Source organism: Gymnoscopelus braueri, assembly GCF_963280865.1.
Source record: "Gymnoscopelus braueri genome assembly, chromosome: 17".
Lineage (NCBI taxonomy): Eukaryota > Metazoa > Chordata > Actinopteri > Myctophiformes > Myctophidae > Gymnoscopelus > Gymnoscopelus braueri.
The window spans coordinates 38,830,222-38,848,928 of NC_137617.1; the positions used below are offsets into that span (position 1 = coordinate 38,830,222).

General features: G+C 42.7%; 2 protein-coding genes across 3 annotated transcripts in view; both read left to right on the plus strand.

Annotated features, from left to right (window-relative positions):
* Positions 1–18,707, plus strand: part of dock1 (dedicator of cytokinesis 1) — a 455,553-nt gene that overhangs the window by 92,884 nt on the left and 343,962 nt on the right. For both annotated transcript variants that reach the window (XR_013934788.1, XM_080454394.1), the window contains exons 19-20: positions 10,547–10,644; positions 16,636–16,725. Coding sequence is in view for 1 of the 2 variants with exons in the window: in XM_080454394.1 (XP_080310520.1) it covers positions 10,547–10,644; positions 16,636–16,725 (188 nt within the window). In the remaining variant the exon portion in view is untranslated. The remainder of the gene's footprint in view (positions 1–10,546; positions 10,645–16,635; positions 16,726–18,707) is intronic.
* LOC308104198 (eukaryotic translation initiation factor 2D-like) lies at positions 11,019–12,758 on the plus strand (the record flags this gene model as incomplete). The annotated part of the gene is made up of 1 exon (XM_080454547.1): positions 11,019–12,758. The coding sequence occupies one exon, from the start codon at positions 11,019–11,021 to the stop codon at positions 12,756–12,758; it is 1,740 nt and encodes a 579-aa protein (XP_080310673.1).

Genomic DNA, 18,707 nt, shown 5'->3' on the forward strand with positions numbered 1-18,707 from the left:
AATCGCGTAGATCTACGTGAAGTGAAAAAAAAATGTATTTTTTTTCCAATTTCACCCAAAGACCAAGGAGATATGATTAGTTGAATATCTAGACTCCTATCCACTTCCTTGTTAGCTTAAAACTTAAAAAAGTATGTATTTCGGCTCCTGAGTACTTTTTTTTTTCCAATGAAAAACTCTGGCACTGGCTAAAAAAATATGAAAATACCTCTGGCAGTTAATGGGTTAAGGACAATTTTGAGGTACTTTTTACAATTTTCATACTTTTACTTACTTACTTTTTTTTCTCCACTACCAATTACTTGAAAACTTTACTTACTAGTAGTAATTGTTATGTTACAAAACATACATTAACCACTTGCCCTATTTTAAACTTGAGCTATTCAAAACATAGTCTTTCTACAGTCTCACAACGAGTCACATTTTGACAATTTTTTTTAATAATAAGCACTTTTACTTTAGGTGCTTCAAGTATATTTTGATATACTTTCACTCAAGTAAAATTTTGACACAGGCCCTTTACTTGTAACAGAGTATTTCTATATTGTGGTATTGCTACTTTCACATGGATTAAAGTTCTCAGTCGCCAAGCCAGCGTGTCTTCTTTGAAAGCATGTCGCAGACACAGAAAATAGCAGATCTACAAGCTCACAACACGTCGTGCTGTGACGTGTTGAGCTTGTAGATCGGCTATTTTCGGCCATTAGTATTTGTTAATATTTAGACATCACCTCAAAAACTCCCCCTCAGGACTGCTCTCTTTTCCAAGCCACATCCATAACCCCACAGCCTCCTCGTCTCTCATGGTGGAATGTGTGTAATGCTCAGAGCGAATCCGGGGGCGCTCTCTCTCTCTCTCTCTCTCTCTTTTTCGCTCCGAGTCCCACGGTGACACTGTTGTACAGACCAGTGCTATAGAGAGAGAGAGTTGCGTCACGCTTTGATCTCGCCGCAAAGCAGGATGTTGCCTCCTGTAGTTCCAAACATTGGAACTTCCTCATTGAGACAAAAAGAGAACTCCACATTCCATTCTTACAATGCTAGTGACGTAACTCTCTCTCTGTCTATGGGTCTGGTACAGACTAGAGGCCAGCTACTTAAGTAAAAGTATCAATACTGCAATGCAGACATACTCTGTTACAAGTAAAAGTCCTGGTAATCAAAATTTACTTGAGTAAAAGTACAAAAGTATTGGCATCAAAATGTACTTAGATGACCAAAAGTGATGGTACTCATTAAGCAGAATGTCCCGTTTCTCATGTTATCGTACGTCTAAAATGTATAAAAATCTTTTGAAAATAGCCGATCTACCAGCTCACACACACGTTGCGAGCTTTTAGATCGGCTATTTTCAAATGGCCGAAAAGTATTCAGGGCTGAAGTATGTTTTAATTAATAATACAGATAGATAATAATCAAAATCTACAAAGTAACTAAGGTTTTCAAATAATTGTAGTGGAGTAGAATACAATGTTTGCCTCTGAGATGTAGTGGAGTAGAAGTAAAAGTATAGAAAAATGGAAATACCCCAGTAAAGTAAAACATCCTCAAAAGTTGTACTTTAGTATGTACCACCACTGGCTGCCTGTCTGATGCAGGGGCCCATGTGCAAAGTACAAATTACATTTACTCAAGTACTGTACTGAAGTTTTCAGAGTACTTTCCACCACTGCTAGATCGAGGCACACTGAATGTGCACTACACTCTGTGCCTGTGTGTGATGCATGGCTTCCTCTTGGTTGCTTTATGAAAGGCTGAGCACAGACTGAATGAATTCACATGACTAATGCACAAGTTAAAACGGGAGTGGGGTTGAGAGTATAGGCTACTCTCTCAAGCCAGTGAGTTTCTCTCAATGCTACATAGTCTATAACTACGGGTCTGTAACTCCCAGAGTGTATCAATTTTGGTTCCATATGTACGCTCTCATAGTTAAATAAACTCTGAGGATTTTACAGTGTAGATCAAATGGGGGTCCGTGTGGCCTATATGCATATCACGCTGGGGGTCCTTGAGATTCAGAAGGTTGAGAACGCGAGTGCTGTGTAGAGCTGAGAGAGTGTGAGCGGTAAGAGGATGCATGGAGCGAGCCAGTGGAGTGGATCGATATATAATGTGAGATGTTGCACATTGCAGTCTGGTCACATAGCGTATGCAGTAAGCTTACAACCAGAGTTGCCAGATTTTGAGAGTGAAACAAGCGACCGCAGGTCAATGAAAACGAGCCCTAAAAGAAGCGACCAGTTTTACCCCTTGAGCCCTATTACATCAGCTATTTGAAAATAGTTGATCTACAAGCTCACAACGTGTCGTGCGACACGTTGTGAGCTTGTAGATCTGCATCAAAAATAATCTTGAATGAAATGTATACATTTTGAAAAAAGAAAATGAACAACACCAACCTTGTATGGGGATCCCTGGCTCAAACTCTTTTTAGATGGGGGGTCCACAAATACATTTGGAGGTCCTTGACATGAAAATGTTAGGAACAACGTTAGGAAACAAGCCCAAATAAGCAACTACACTTTAGAAACGAGCCCAAAAGCACATTCCGCAACTACAGTACCAACATTTTACAAGCAACTTCACTGAAAAACAAGCCCAAAGTCGCTTATTATAAGCAGACATGGCAACACTGCTTCCAACAGCTCCCTGAGCAGCCCTCTCTCTCTCTCTGCCTGCTGCAGAGGCCAGCCTGCAAAGTAACAGAGTACATTTTTTAGGTACTTTTACCTATTCAAAATCTTCAAAGTAACTATAACAACATTTTTCAAATAATTGTAGTGGAGTAAAAAGTTAAATATTTGCCTCTGAGATGTAGTAGAGTAGAACACTCTCCAGTAAAGTTAAACAATATGTAAAAAATGTTCTTAAGTACAGCACTTGAGTAAATGCGCAGAGGCCCATGTACAAAGTACATTTACTCAAGTACTGTACTGAAGTTTTCTTTTTTTTCTTTTTTAAACCGCCAAGCTCCCATTATAATGTAATGTAATCCAATTTAAAAGCTTAAAAAGGTTTCATTCCCTAGCTGCAGTTTTACTTTTAATATGAATAAACGGGGGAGAGGCCAGTGAGCATTACAGGCCCTGGTTCTATTAGTCCCATTAAAACCGGGACTTTGTACAGGGGCCAGTTCCCAATTGTAGCCACCTGTAAGTGCTCTTTTAGAGCGGTTTTGAGGGGGAGTAAGGATTCACTTGTTCTACAACTGTTGGTAGCCACATGTTTGAGGCAAAGCAGGAGAACACATGTAATCCCTCGTTAGAGCCAAATCTGGGTTGAACGTGATTAGTGGAGCTCCCCTCTGGTGTTGCGATTGTGGATGGGTGTCTTTGTGGTGTAGTGTGATGACATGTGTAAGATAGGACTGTAAGGGCATTTTTGCGTCTGCTCTTCCTCTGACAAATGGAGCTATACTGTAGCTCTCATAGCAGCGAGGTTGGCGGACGGCTAATAGAAAAGTGATGGACCTCGCACGTCAACTGTTAAGTGACATGAAGCTCACCACGCTAATTTAGCTGCTTTAATGTTTTTTTCATTGTTGTTGGATTTTAATGTGAGCCTGTGTGTCACATTTCCAACCCCCAGCAGCTGTTGGAGAAGGCCCTAATGTGACCCAGAGGTAAAACAGGCAATTTAGTCTGTGTGCCATCTAATGAAAACATGTGTATGTGTGTGCGCGTGCGTGTGCATGTGTGTACTTCAATTACTATTAGAGGTTTGGCACGTTGTGAGTCTCCTGTACTGTAGTCTCCCTGTAATGAGGTCACAGAGGACCCCCCCGGTAACGGAATGGAACGTCTAAGGTTAGCTCTCTGGGACCAGGGGAGAGCTTTCTGCCCTCCTGCCACTGAACTGCCTCATACTGTAGCTCTGCTTGCCTTTCAGTAGGCGATACGACCATGCTCCCTACGAGCGTTATTAAGTTGTCCGCCCCGCGTGCAGTACGCCTCACTTATACTTGCAGCAGTCTTTAACGTGTGCTTTGTGCCGGAGGGGTGCAACAGTTAATTGAACTAATTAATTATAAAAAAAAATATTGATAATCTATAATAAATTTTTTTTTTGTCAATATCAAACATTTAAAAATAGCCCTTCTAAAAGCTCACAACGCATCACGATGCGACTACTTTGGAAACCAATCCAGCCGCCCAGCCTTTCTCATTAGTTGGAGCTCTCTCTCTCTCTCTCTCTCTCTCTCTCTCTCTCTCTCTCTTATTTTCCCTTTTGTGCTTTCGGTTGCTTTAATATGTGTTTGAACGTGGGAGTGTGTGTTCCAGTGGGATCTAGCAGACCTATGGAGTGGGTCCGCTCCTGCGTATTTTACCTGGAACGTTTGCGATAGTAATTTGCCAGGCGTACCGTTGGGTCGCTGGGAATTCGGAAGTGCCTCGTGACTCTGCGGCGAGTTTGATTAAACACAGGTGTGTGTGTGTGTGTGTGTGTGTGCGTGTGCACGTGATGTATGTCTGTCGTGTCGATTGCCTTATCCCACGCCAAAGCTCAGGGAAAAGCTTTGAATTCTTTAATAATCAGAGGCAGATCCAATTTGACTCTGACTGTGCTGGAGAGTTCCTGCTTTATTAATCCATCAAAACCGGGAACACATCTGTGTAATTTTTTGATTTTAGCTACAACCATTATTTTATTTTAGCCATAACCTTTGGCTATTCAAAAATAGCAGATATACAAGCTCATAGCGCGGCACCGAGTTCCGCGCTACGAGCTTGTAGATCTGCTATTTTTGAAGAATCGTGAAAATGTGTGCAAAACTTTGAAGCAATATTTTTTTACTAAAATCTTTGCCTTTTGTGGTCCCTGGAACACAATATTTTGAGATGGGGGTCCGCGGCCAAATACATACAATTTTGGGGGTCCTTGACTATTATGAAAACGTTTTTTAGAAAACTGTTGGGATTTAGAAGACACTTAGAATCGGAACGTCAGGCCTTATTGGGTTAAAAAGTGGAGGCTCCTTCCGTACCCAAATAACTCACTCACTCACTCAGTCATCTATCCACTCACGCACCCACCTACTCCACTCCCCACCTGCCTGCCAACTCACCCACCCTTATTTGTGATGAATGGCACCTAACCAGACGTTTTTTCCCTTTTTTTAAAACTTTTTACCCATTTTTCTCCCCAATGTAGTTATTATGCCAATTGATTCCTCCCCAAACACACACGTCTGTGTTGTCACTGCTGTCGAAACCTACTGACTCACCTGCCAGTGAGGAGCGTCCACCGGGAGGACGTAGAGCTTTCGTCCTACTCCTCCCGGCCGCCAAACACTCCCTGCATACAGGGTGCCCCCCCCCCAGCCTTTAGGTTTACTTGCAGAGACAATTATCACATCCTCCCCGCCCGGCTTCCCCTCCCCCGAACACGGGCCAACACCAGTGTTGCCAGATTCTGTGAGAGAAACAAGCAACCAGGTCTAGGAAAACCAGCCCAAAAGAAGCGACTATGGGCCACATGAGTACTTTAACATGTACATCAGCTATTTGAAAATAGCAGATCTACAAGCTCACAAAGCAGATCTGGCAACCCTGGCCAACACACACATTATGTTATGGTTGCATTTTAAGAGCACGGATTGATATGAAAAATGGGGCTGAAAGTTAGACTCTAGAGAAAACATTGATTTATGCTTTGCTGAATCAAACAGCCTTTTTACTTCTTCAATTATTCAGCTAAGTTTGGTAATGTTTTAATCATTATGGAGATAAGGGTAAAACATACACAAAATCTAAAAGTAAATTAAAACTATTAACAAAAACATGGTTTATGTTTATGCAAAATTTACATTAGAGCAGCACCATACTGGATGTGTGAGGCATAAATCGGCCAATATTCTTAACATACAGTACCAGTATGAAAGCACATTTTAGTCATCATAAATAACCATTATATGTTTTTCTTAAAAGAAAAGAACAGATAACAAATAGAACCATTTCTAAATTACCTCAAACATCTTTCTCTGCATTATGATATGTAATTTTTTTTTTAAATAATACACTTTCATATGGGCACATATTGGACATGGTGATGGGCCAATTTCGGCCAACATAGAATAGAATAGTAGAATAGTCGCCACTCCCTGGGGTGTTTTTTGTCACTGTATATGTATATTATATGCACATACGTGAAATTCGTGAAATTCCTATAACAACTAGGAGCAGTGAGCAGCCATTCCCTCTGGGAGCCGATGCTCGGGAGCAATTAGGGGTTAAGGTCAGGGACACATGGCCTGGCCTGGCCTGGCCTGGAATCGTACCTGGGACACCCAGGGGCTCTGACTCCCCAGGCGGGCTCACTAACCACTCAGCTATGGCCGCCCCATATATTATATACATATAATCCATGCTCGAATTTGCTAGCTTGGAAACCAGATGAACCTGCCAGTGCCAAAATTGGCACCAATCAGGAACCACTATGCAAATATGGGGCAGGTTTATCGCCAGAGGCATTTTTCGTGAATCCGCCCCCTGGTGCAGGTTCCACACAGAGATTCCAGACTAACATCTACGCATTGATATTAGTCTGGCCATGCCAGGCCACTAATTTAATGTAATCAGTGATTACGACATATCAACTTACCCATTACACACACACACACACACACACACACACACACACACACACACACACACACACACACACACACACACACACACACACACACACACACACACACACACACAATCCTAGCGGGAAGCTCACAAGTGGTTTGAACTCAAAGACTTTTCTACAGGCATGGCGCAAAAAATAAACCTGATTTTTACTTGAATACGGTTCCCTGCTGTTCAGGACTGCCAGGGTCACACGTGCCACACAGAGTCCCCCCCCCCCCCCCTCCAATCTATGATGAAAACCCTCCTTTTAATTAGGATAGATTTATGCGGTCTCTCGCCCAGCGCTGCAGTGAGCTCTTGTGAAGCGTGCTGCCGCCTCTTCCCAGGGCGTTTGCGCGGCGAGGCACTGTGAACAGCAGACAACAAGGCAGGAGAAGTTAACAGGAATCTAATGGAGGGAGGGAGGGAGAGAGAGAGGGGGGAGAGAGGACTTTGGATGCCGTGACGAGCACTCCTTAGCATTCTGTTCACCGACCTTGAGAAAAAGGCAGGCAGAATGAATTCTATACACCAAAATGAGCACTTAAGGAGGAGAGCAGATGCAGTTAGATTCATGTAGAGCCTGACCGATATGCGGTTACGGCCGATGTATCAGCCATTATTTGACTTTTTGCATGATGTCGGTATCGGCAATTATGCCGGCAATTATGCCGATCTGTAGGTTGAAAATTTGCAGAATTTTTTGAACATTTGCAGATCTACAGGCTCGCGATTTGTGAATGTTCTATTTTCAACAAATTTGAATCAAATCTAAGTTCTCCCAAATTGATTAGAATTGGATTTTGTACTTTTTGACAGAATATCGTTAATCAATTCTCAGAAATCGGGATCAGAATCGGACCAATTTTTTTTTACGCCCGTACATGAGGCTGTTCTCTCTGTGAGATGGTGTGATAAAACCGTGCTGTGACCACTATGTCTGACTGATACATTCAGTACATTCAGTAATATAAGATATATGTAATGATACTAATAGCATTGTACATATCAGTTAATTACACTGTAGTGCAGTGCACTCTCTATCTATGCTCTATCCTGTGATAGTGGCTATAGAGTATTTGTTCAGTAACAGGAGTCTCCTGTCTCTCCAGCTCTTTGGTAAACAGAAAAATGCCATTTTCAGGAGATGGAACGCAGGTAAACAAGTGAAATTGGAAGTGATGACACAAACAACGATAGCAGACAAAATTGGAACAGGACCACTATAAAATTGCAGCTGATGAATGGCTACTCTCTCCTGATTGGCTGAAATTGGCAACCCTCCTGAAAATGTATTTTCTTGTTTGCTATAGAGCTTGGAGAGACAGAGAGACTCCTGTCACAGAACAAACACTCTACAGCAATTATTACTATCACAATACTGTATAGAGATTTAACTTTTTTGTTTTAACCCAAACATATCACTACTTAAATACAGATTACACTGCAGTGTAATTATTCGTGAACTCACTTTAATGTATTTAGAAGGCCGTATTGCAATTAAAGCAGTGAGGGGAAGGAAAAAAAAAACGACGCTCGTGATTTGGTTAGAAATAAACAAACATTCAAATGTTAATGTGAAATCCTATTACATTTCAATTGGCACGTAATGTATTCCCTCGGAATTAGTCACTCCTCTGCTCCTGCATTCCATCTGTTGGGTTTGGGGTTTTCACTTCCAGACCAGATGCTATTTGTCACGTCTAAATCACTCTGCGATTGCCTTCTAAAATACTTAATTTATACTTCGCCCATATGACGGAGTTGCACACCGAAAACGGCAGATCTGCAAGCTCGCAGCGCGTCTCGAATGAGACACGCTGTGAGCTTGTAGATCAGGTTTTTTTTGGCATATGACTAGTATAAAGTCCGGCTCAATTCGCGACCAAAGCCCAATGTCTCTCTCTGTAGACCAATGGTTCCCAAACTGGGGGTCGGGGACCCCAGATTATTAGCTTAATGTGCAACGTTCTCACTCGGTAACAGTAAAGAAACCAACATACAGTACGTGTATAAAAAAAAGAATAAATCAGTGCTTATTCCACCACTGTCCGAGGCCTCTGCCAGCGCTCTCCTATCAGCCCCCCCCCCCCCCTCCCCCAGACTGCCACATGATTGATCCTCACGTCATGTCATTTGTCTCTTGAAGGGTGCTAAGCCGTCACTTTTAAAAATCCATATCGGTGCTTTCGGGGGGAAACCTTGTATCTCCAAAAAAACAGAAGCTGTTCCAATGGACCCAATGTAGTTATTATTTAGTCACAAGCTCTCTTGTTGATACGTTTCATTTGGTTCAATCTAACAACCCACAGACAGACTTAAAACACTTTCACTTCTATCTATATTTTTTAAATTGCTTAAATAGCAGATGTGCAAGCTCACAACACGTCTCATCATGACCGAGTTGTAGATTGGCTATATATGCTGCTTTTGAGTGACACTGTATAGTATGACGAAGCAGAGCATACATTTATGAAAAAACACAATAAGTTGAAATATGGAGATATGAGGTTTTTGCCTGATAGTGACGATATATATCCCCCCCCCGGGGGACGTGGAGGGAGGGGGGTTAGTGGGGGGTTGGGGGCCGTTTAGATAAGGCCCTGTGACTAGACCCTGTTACAGCAGGTCTGTCAGCGCTGCAGATGATAAGCATCCATCATGGGGGGAAGGGGGGCTCTTAACCCATTCAATCCCACTTGGGTCCTTGAGGGGGTTCCAGCAAGATGGACACGTTAATCTCGCTATTATTTCACTGGCTATAAGTTAACCCAGTGAGCAAAACTAGGAACTGTCGTCTACAAGCTCGATACAACACGTTGTGAGCTTGTAGATGGGCTACTTTCACTATTTTGGTAAAAAAAAGAAGAAAGGAAACATTTTAAAACTGTAATGGCAAAATCTGACAGAAAAACTGATAATGGACAGAGACCTGTAAGGGTCCATTTGGTTCCGAAATCACTGCTGTCACTTAACAGCCGGTCATAACTTCATGAAGCTCACGCCATTTGAAAGTGTAATGACCCTTCTTGTGTGGAATTGACCGGTGCCTTAGCTAATTGAGCTGAGTGAATCTTTTTAAAGCCCCAATTCTATAATCCGTCAGAGGTGGCCCTGATGGGAGTGAGTGCTCCCCTGGAGCGTGATTAATCACATCCTCTGCTACACGCACGCATTTAATTGATTTTAATTGAAGGGAATCGGAGGGGTTTTGACTTGACACTTCGGTGTCGTGTGGGCCTCCCAACTCCATCAGGAAGACCATTTTGTTTGTATAAGTTGTCATTTCTTTTGACATCTGAGTTTGACACTCGGGCGCTCATGAAATGCAAATGACAAGAACTTCTCTCGTCTTTGCTCTCCCTCCCTCCCTCTCTCACTCTCGCACACTTTCTGTCTCTCTCTCTCTCACTCTGTCTCTCTCTCTCACATCGCTCTCTCGTCTCGTCTCACTCCCTGTCTCTACCACCGCCACCCACTCCACTTTCTTAGATAAACACTAGGGCTGCAACTGTCGTTGAATGTCTTTTCTATCGATTACCTTCTCGGTTAATTGAATAATCAGGAAGCGTGTTTTTTTATACATCAACAAATCAATTAATCGCTTGAGTGTTATTTTGTACTTCGTCAAGAAACAGTGTCGTGCAAAAATAGTGAAAATATATGATCTAGAGTAGACTCTCACGAGTCGCATCGCAACACGTCGTGAGCTTGTAGATTTTCACTTTTAGGAACTTCTTTGAATTTTCTTTTTAACTTTTCACCCATAATGACACGTCCGAAACGGGGATCGATTATTAATAAATGGTTTTATCAAATTAGAGCTTATTTATTTTAATCCATTAAATCGATTTAGTTTGATTATAACTGTTGCACCCCTATTAATAGACGTTGTGCTCGTTGTCTTTGTGTTTCATGTTGTGGTGCAGTTGATCTTCTGGGCCTGCTGAAGTGGCGTTCCAACACCAGCCTCCTGCAGCAGAACCTTCGACAGCTGATGAAGGTGGAAGGTGGCGAGGTGGTCAAGGTAAGAAAAAGTTCCTCTCGTGCCTACACAAATGTTTTATCCTTGTGTATCTCAGGAACCGAGGGAGTGTGGCGCCCGATGGCGAAGTCGGTCGAATCAGCGATTCTCCAAAAATGTCTATATTTATCTGCAAAATCCCCATATATGGAGATCCCATATGTCATATCTACTACTGACGTCATAGACTTCTGTATGACGTATGACTCTAATTTTGGGCAAAGGTTTCAGTCCGTTCCAAGCGCCTTTGACACTGACTATAAGATTAATATTTGAAGCTCAGGTTAAAGTGTCGGACCTCAACGACCAGAATGGAGGGCATAACATTACATAACACTTCATAACATAAGTTCTGAGTTGCTGACAGCAGAGACGAGATGTTTGCCAAAGCGTTTCGTGTCAAGTCCAACACCGTGCTGAAGGGCTCGGCCAAGAGGAAGCTGAAATCGGACGTCGCCGTAGCTTTTCCCGCGCTGTCTGCAGAGGAGCTGTCAGAGCTGGTCCCCAGCAAAGAGGATCTGAATGTAGTCAAGGTTTACACACATAAAGGAGAGTCCGTCACACTGTACGTTCTCCACAAAAACCCACTGTTCTTTGAGCTGGACAAACAACTCTATCCTACCGTGTACTTGCTTTGGCGCTTCCCTAACGTCCTGCCGGCGTTTACCACATGGCCCGCTGTGGTTCAGAAGATGATCGGCGGGGCAGATCTGATGTTGCCAGGGGTGGTGACGCCGTCCAGTGGTCTGCCATATGTGAGGCAGGGTGACTGCTGTGCTGTTTCAGCGGTGGGCAACAGGGCACCCGTGGCGGTGGGCACCAGCACCATGTCCAGCACGGAGATGTTGAACGTGGGTATGAAAGGGAAAGGCGTGTCTGTCTTCCACACCTACATGGATAACCTGTGGGCGTTCGGTGATAAGAGTGGTCCTCCCTCTATTCCGGATGCAGGAGGTGAAGCTCTGGTGGGGAATGGAGAAGGACGTGATGTAGAGGAAGAGGATGAGGAGGATGAGGACCAGCCCTGTGCTGCTATGGAAGAGCTGAGTCTGAAGGACACAGGAGAGCAAGTTGCCCGCGAGGAGAAGGATGAGGAGTACTTGAATGATGATCAAAAAGCACCACAAGAAGAGCTGGACGCCCTCCTGCTGCGGTGTTTCCTCCAGGCTCTGAAGACCAAGGTGAAGAAGTCAGAGCTCCCCCTGTTGACCAGCACCTTCCTCCGCAAATACATGTTCTCCTGCTGTCCGAACGGAAAACGACTGGACGTCAGGAGATCCAGCTATAAGAAGTTGTCCAGGTTCCTGCAGAGCATGCAGCAGCAGCATCATGGTCTGGTGCAGGTCAAAGAGCTCAGCAAGGGAGTGGAGAGCATCGTGGAGGTGGACTGGAGGAATCCTCAGCTGCTGGCCTTCCGAGCCCCAGAGCAGCCCGAGGAAGAAGAGCAGACGGTGGATGGAGGAGGAGAAGCAGAAGAGAAGCCCTCCTACCAACCCCCTGAAATCATCAGCCTCTACTCCGTGTCAGCCAGACTGGAACCTCTCTTTCTGGAAGCGCACAAGAGGAAAGGAAGCGTTCTCCACGCTGCCGACGTCAGACTCATAATTACAGAGTATGTGACGAACAACCAGCTGGTGGCTGAACACAACAAAGATTATGTCACTGTAAATCCTGCGTTATGCGACTGCCTGTTGGAGAAAACGGAATACCAGGAGATCAGCGCTCTGAAGTGGGACGAGCTCTTCGGCAGGACTCTGAGCAGAATGCAGGAATGTTATCAGCTCGTGTTTCCCGGACAAGCGCCTATTACCAAGAAGGGCCACATCGAGCCTATAGACATCTCCGTGGCGTCCAGGGGATCGAACAAGAAGGTGACCCTCGTCAAGAACCTGGAGCTGTATGGTTTGGATCCCGTGGCGGTGTCCTCTGCCCTGAGGCGCAGAGTCCAGGCCAGCTCTGTCCTGCAGCCCGTCCCGGGAGCCAAGGACAGAGTCCAGGTCCAGATCCAAGGCAGTCAGATACAACAGGTCGGCAGTTTTCTGCTAGATCAGTACAAAATCCCTCGCAAGTTCATCCAGGGCCTAGACAAGCCTCCGAAGGGTGGCAAGAAGAAATAAGAAGCACATTATCAACACGACCATGTGCCTACCATCTGCTCTGTAGAGCTACTATATGTGAAACGTTCATAATAAGTTTACTTTAACTTGAAAATAAGATTGAAAATAATGCACGCAGTAAGCAAAATATAAACAATAATATAAAAATAAATATCTATAATTTATTGGCCACAGCTGGATTGAACGTCACTGTTTGGCTGTCACGGTCTTCGTTGATGTTTCCCTAATTCCATTGAATCCCAATTAAAGAGAGTTTAGTCTAAACGTGCACGAGCATCCGGGGACATCTCAACATCTGGCCACACAAACGGTCCAATCGGAATGGTGTGTCCTCCCGTCTCCCCGAGCGCCACACAGCTTCCTTGGCAGCCTGGCGAGCAAACGGCTCCACCACCTGTCTGCTTTGCTGCATGGGGGACATACCATGTCTTAGTGTGAACACAGTCAGCCTGTCTGCTGGGGGGACGTATCATTTCTTAGTGTGAACACAGTTAAACCTGTCTGCTGGGGGATATTTACTGTGGCTGAAGAACTACTCACATGTTTTACTTGAGTAAAAGTATCAATACCACAATGTGGTAAAATAGTCATGTCTCACCTAGACACAAATTTGTAATCTCATAGTCAAGATTCAATTTATACCCTGAGCAAGCAGGCCAGCTCTATTAGCTCAATGGTAAAAAAAAATATCAGCACTTAACCCCTTAAAACCTGAGGCGATTCTTTAAAATCCTAACAGTTTTTGGAAAAGATTCTAAAACTTTTTTTCAAGATTTTTCAAAAATAGCAGATCTACAAGCTCATAGCGCGGCACCGATGAGCTTGTATATCTGCTATGTTTTAATAGCCAGAGAAATCATCTAAAGTGACACAGATGCGTTCCAGGTCTTAATGGGTTAAACAGGAAACCAGGTTCAAATCCAGGGTGAAGAGGAAATAGTGCTGCTTTAAAATGCCCAAAATAGGGATGCGATAGTGGTTAAGCCCCCCAGCAGTGGACTCTAGATAGATAAATAAAATCGGTTCCTGAGAAAGTAATTGGCTCAACAGAGGATGTTTCTTACACTGAGAATTTAGATTGGGATTGAAAGGCTTGTGATTTCCATTATAGAACATGACGTCAGTCCTGATAAGGAGCTCAACTCCAGGGTATTAATGTTACTCCGGGTTGATGCAGACCACAGAGTCAGGGTATTAATGTTTACCCATGGATGCCACTGTTGTTGGCATAATGAGCTGACATTTTCCGCATGGCATTTTAAAGCCAATTTAGTGGATGAGCAGACAGTTAAATAAAGTGATTATGTTACCCTAGATATAATTTATGCTGTTCGGATCACAGATATGGGGGGAGGTTATTAGGACTCAATAATTTTGTCATCATTAAGTTTCAATTGTTGAATATTGTCAAATTATTGAATATTCTATCAGTTACTTTTTCAATATTTATTTTTATTTTTTACATATCAATGCATTGACATTAATCTTTGTCTCCGCCAGAGGTGGAGAGTATGTTTTCGTTCCCGTCCCGCTGTGTCCCCCCCCCCCCTAGCCAAGCTAACATTGGTCAAGCTTCACGTGACACGTGACAATATGTTGTCACCAATGCTTTTGATTGGCTAGCGAGACGCATGACGAAATAAAATCCTATAAATAGGTGTGTCACTTCAGCCATTTATGTTTTTGAAGTGAGGTAACATCAGCCAAGCTAACATTGGTCAAGTGACACGTGACAATATGTAATATAAATAGGTAAGACAGGATTAATCAGGAACAGTACTGGCGGAGACCTGTGCTCCGAGGAGCACATTTTCTAGTTTTAAATAGATTTTGTTATGATCGACTAAATTGCTTTACTGTATGTTGATTTGTTGATAATAAATAAAAAAAAAATTAAAACTAGAAACTGTGCTCCTCGGAGCACAGGTCTCCGCCAGTACTGTCCTGATTAATCCTGTCTTAACTATTTATATTACATATTGTCACGTGTCACTTGACCAATGTTAGCTTGGCTGATGGAAGCTCACCTCGAAAAATATAAAAGATTTTTTGAAGTGACACACCAGATTGATTTTATTTCGTCATGCGTCTCGCTAGCCAATCAAAAGCATTTGTGACAACATATTGTCACGTGTCACGTGAAGCTTGACCAATGTTAGCTTGGCTGAGACGGGGGGACACACGGAAGGACAAGAACGAAAACATACTCTCCACCTCTGGCGGAGACAAAAAACTTGCTTCTCGGTTATTTTAATTATCAAAAAAGTAGTCGATAGACTAATCGCTCAGAAAATAAGTTGCAGCCCTGATCTCTACAGCTGTTGTCATCCAACGGACCCATTTGTACGCTCTCAGAGACACAGACCTGTAAAGGGTCCATTTGGAACCCATTCAAGGTACTCTGAGGGTCCCTGGATCCCACTTTGAGAACCAGTGGTGGAAAAAGTATTGAAATGTTTTACTTCTGTAAAAGTATCAATATGGCAATGTAGAAACACTCTGTTACAAGTAAAAGTCTGATAATCACATTTTAAAAGTAGCAAAATATACATAAAGTACCAAAAGTAAAATAACTCATTACACAGAATATCCCATTTCACCAGTTTTCAAAATGAAAAGAAAAATAGCCGATCTACAAGCTTGTGAGCTTGTAGATCTGCTATTTTCAAATAGCCAAAGTATAAATAGGGCTAAAGTGGTTAATGTATGTCTTGTAGTAATAATCAAAATCTACAAAATAATTGGTAACTAAAGAGTAAAAATTACAATATTTACCTCTTGAGATGTAGTGGAGTAGAAGTAAAAATATTGACAAATGGAAATACTCCAGTAATGTAAAAAAAAAATGCTTCAACATTTTATTTAAAGTACTGTACTTGAGTACATGCACTTAGTTACTTTCCACCACCGTTGAGGGCCACTGCTCTACAGCTACAGTACATGTGTTCTGGCTGTTCGTTGCTCCTTTACAACGGGCCAAGTAAACAGGGGCAGCGTGTTTTTCCCAGGAGAGGGATTACTGTGTTGCACAATTAGTGCTGCTGGAGGAAACGCTGACAGGTAAATTATTACCGTCCTGCTAGGTTTGGGATTTATTGGCTAATATTCACTGTAAGCTGTATCAGATACTGAGCCCTACAGCTGGGTTTTTATACTGTACTGTACCACTCCTAATGGGCTCTCACAGTCTCTTCATGGTGGTCTGGTTTACAGTGGTGGAAAAATTATACTACATTTTTTTACTTAAGTAAAAGTATCAATACTGCAATACAGAAGTACTCTGTTACAAGTGAAAGTCCGGAATTTAAAATTTACTTGAGTAAAAGTACACAAGTATTGGTATCAAAATGTACTTAAAGGGGGGGTGGGAGGGATAACATACAACATTTCTTGAATGCTTTTGTTTTATTGACCTGTATGTAAAAATAGAAAATTCCAATAAAGAAACCTTGAGCAAAAAAAAAAAGTACCAAAAGTAGAAAGCACTCATTATGCAGAATGTTTGCAAATGTATGAAATGTCAAAAAAATATTTTGAAAATAGCCGACTTGTAGCTGCCCCGCTACAAGTCGTCCTTTAATAGAAAAAAACATTTGGGTGTGGGGGTGTAGGTCTGTCACAATCAATTTGATTTGACAAATGAATTAAACATAATGTTTTTAGAATTGTTCAGACTAAGTATTTTGGAGCCTTTTGTGTGCGTGTGTGTGTGTGTGTGTGTGTGTGTGTGTGTGTGTGTGTGTGTGTGTGCACACAGTCGGGTGACAGACTTATTTTCTTTATAACCCATGGTGGTATCTTTTCAAGTGAAATATGCTGATATTGCTGCCATGCTCTCTCTGTCTGTTTGTGTGTGTGTGTGTGTGTCTCCTCACAGTTCCTGCAGGACACGCTGGATGCACTCTTCAACATCATGATGGAGAACTCAGACAGTGAGGAGTTTGACACACTGGTCTTCGATGCCTTGGTAAGACCCCCCACTCTTTGAAGACCAAGAGGAAGAGTTAAATGAAAACTTTCCCGATTCTCAACCTAAATCCGTGCCATAGGGTTTTTTTTTTTTTTTTTGATCTGGCATCAGAACATTTAGGTTGAATATCGGTGAAGATTTCCTTTAACCACATGAAACTAGCAGATCTACAAGCTCACAACACGTCGCAATGTGACACGTTGTGAGCTTGTAGTTCACACTATGTTCCGCAAAGAATTTTGGTGTTCAGAGAAAACATATATGCGGTACACTGATATAAGGAAAAATATGGTTGTTTTTAGAATCGGCCTCGGTTCTAAATGGGTTAATTGGATAATAGCACTTTTGTCATATTCAGGGGTGTTATTTTTAAGTTGTTTATTCCCTCGTGGAAAGGAACCGTTGAGAACATCTCGTTGTTGTGTGTCCCAAAGCACATCTTATGTGCGTTTTGCCATGATTTATTTATACGTTTCTTTCCCCCCCCCCCCCCGATTTTAAACGGCTGCTCAGTCGAGCATAATATGTTGTATAACCCATTCAAACCGGGAACGCATATATGTCATTTTAGATTTTTAGCTACAGTATAACCAGTATTTTATACTTTGGCTATTCAAAAATAGCAGATACACAAGCTCATAGCGCGGCACCGATTGCAGCACCGATTCGCACACATTTGCCTGATTTTATTTTAAAAAAAATTGCAGATCTACAAGCTCGTAGCGCGGCACTCGGTGCCGTGCTATGAGCTTGTATATCTGCTATTTTTGAATAGCAAAATAAATCTTAAAATGACACTGATGCGTTCCCTGTCTTAATGGGATAAAGACTGGTCTGACAGCACCCACTGTAGGCTCGGAAGAGAGAAGCAGAGAAGACATTTATATATATACCTCTCTGAATGCTGAGGTTGTGTTTTGTTGCCTGAGGGGTGTGTGTGTGGTGTTGTTGTGAAAGTATGCAGAGCACACGCACGCACGCACGCACGCACGCACGCACGCACGCACACACGCACACGCACACACACACACACACACACACACACACACACACACACACACACACACACACACACACACACACACACACACACACACACACACACACACACACCTTTTTAGCTCCCCGTGCAGGAATGTTGACTGCATCATGCCACAGGCAGAGCTGGCTTGCTCCACATGAAAACAGCCTCCCGCCAGGACAGCCACGGTACACTGCAAAACCACCAATGTTTACAGGAGTAACTCACCCCCGCAAAACAACTTTCTATTTTTTCTCTCCTGTCAGTTACAGCAGAACAGTGGTTGTCAACCTGTGGGTCAGGACCCCCAGGGGGGTCCCCCCCCCCCCCCACATGATTTTTTAACTCAAATCTTTGCTTCTGGGGGATTCTACAAATGTTTTTATCTAGAATCCACAGAGTTTTCCCCCAGAGTTTTCTGAAACACTTTATGTTGCTATAATATCAGTGGTTCTCAAACTTTTTTCATGTCAAGGACCTCCAAAATTATATGCGGACCCCCCATCTCAACATATTTAGTTCCAGGGACCCCCAGAAGCAAAGATTTGAGTTACAAATATTCGCTTAAAAAATATATATTCAAAGACTTGCACAAATGTTCATGATTTCAAATAAATAAATAAATAGCAGATCTACAAGCTCATAGCTTGTATATCTGCTATTTTTTAATAGCCCAAAGTATAAAATAATGGTTAAAGTGGTTAAAATCTGAATTGACAGATGCGTTCCCGGTCTTAATGGGTTAATAATGCGTGTGTTAGATTTCCATAGGTGTGTCCAGACTACAGCCAAGGGAATGCCAATGTACAAGCATGATTGGACAGTATTGACACACCTACTGTAAAATCTAACACACCCTTTATTAATTTGATTGGCTGCAGCTGTGTTGTGCTTACATCATCGTGTACTATGAGGTCATTGGTATGCAGCCTGCCATGTTTTTTACCCTGCTGTAGTT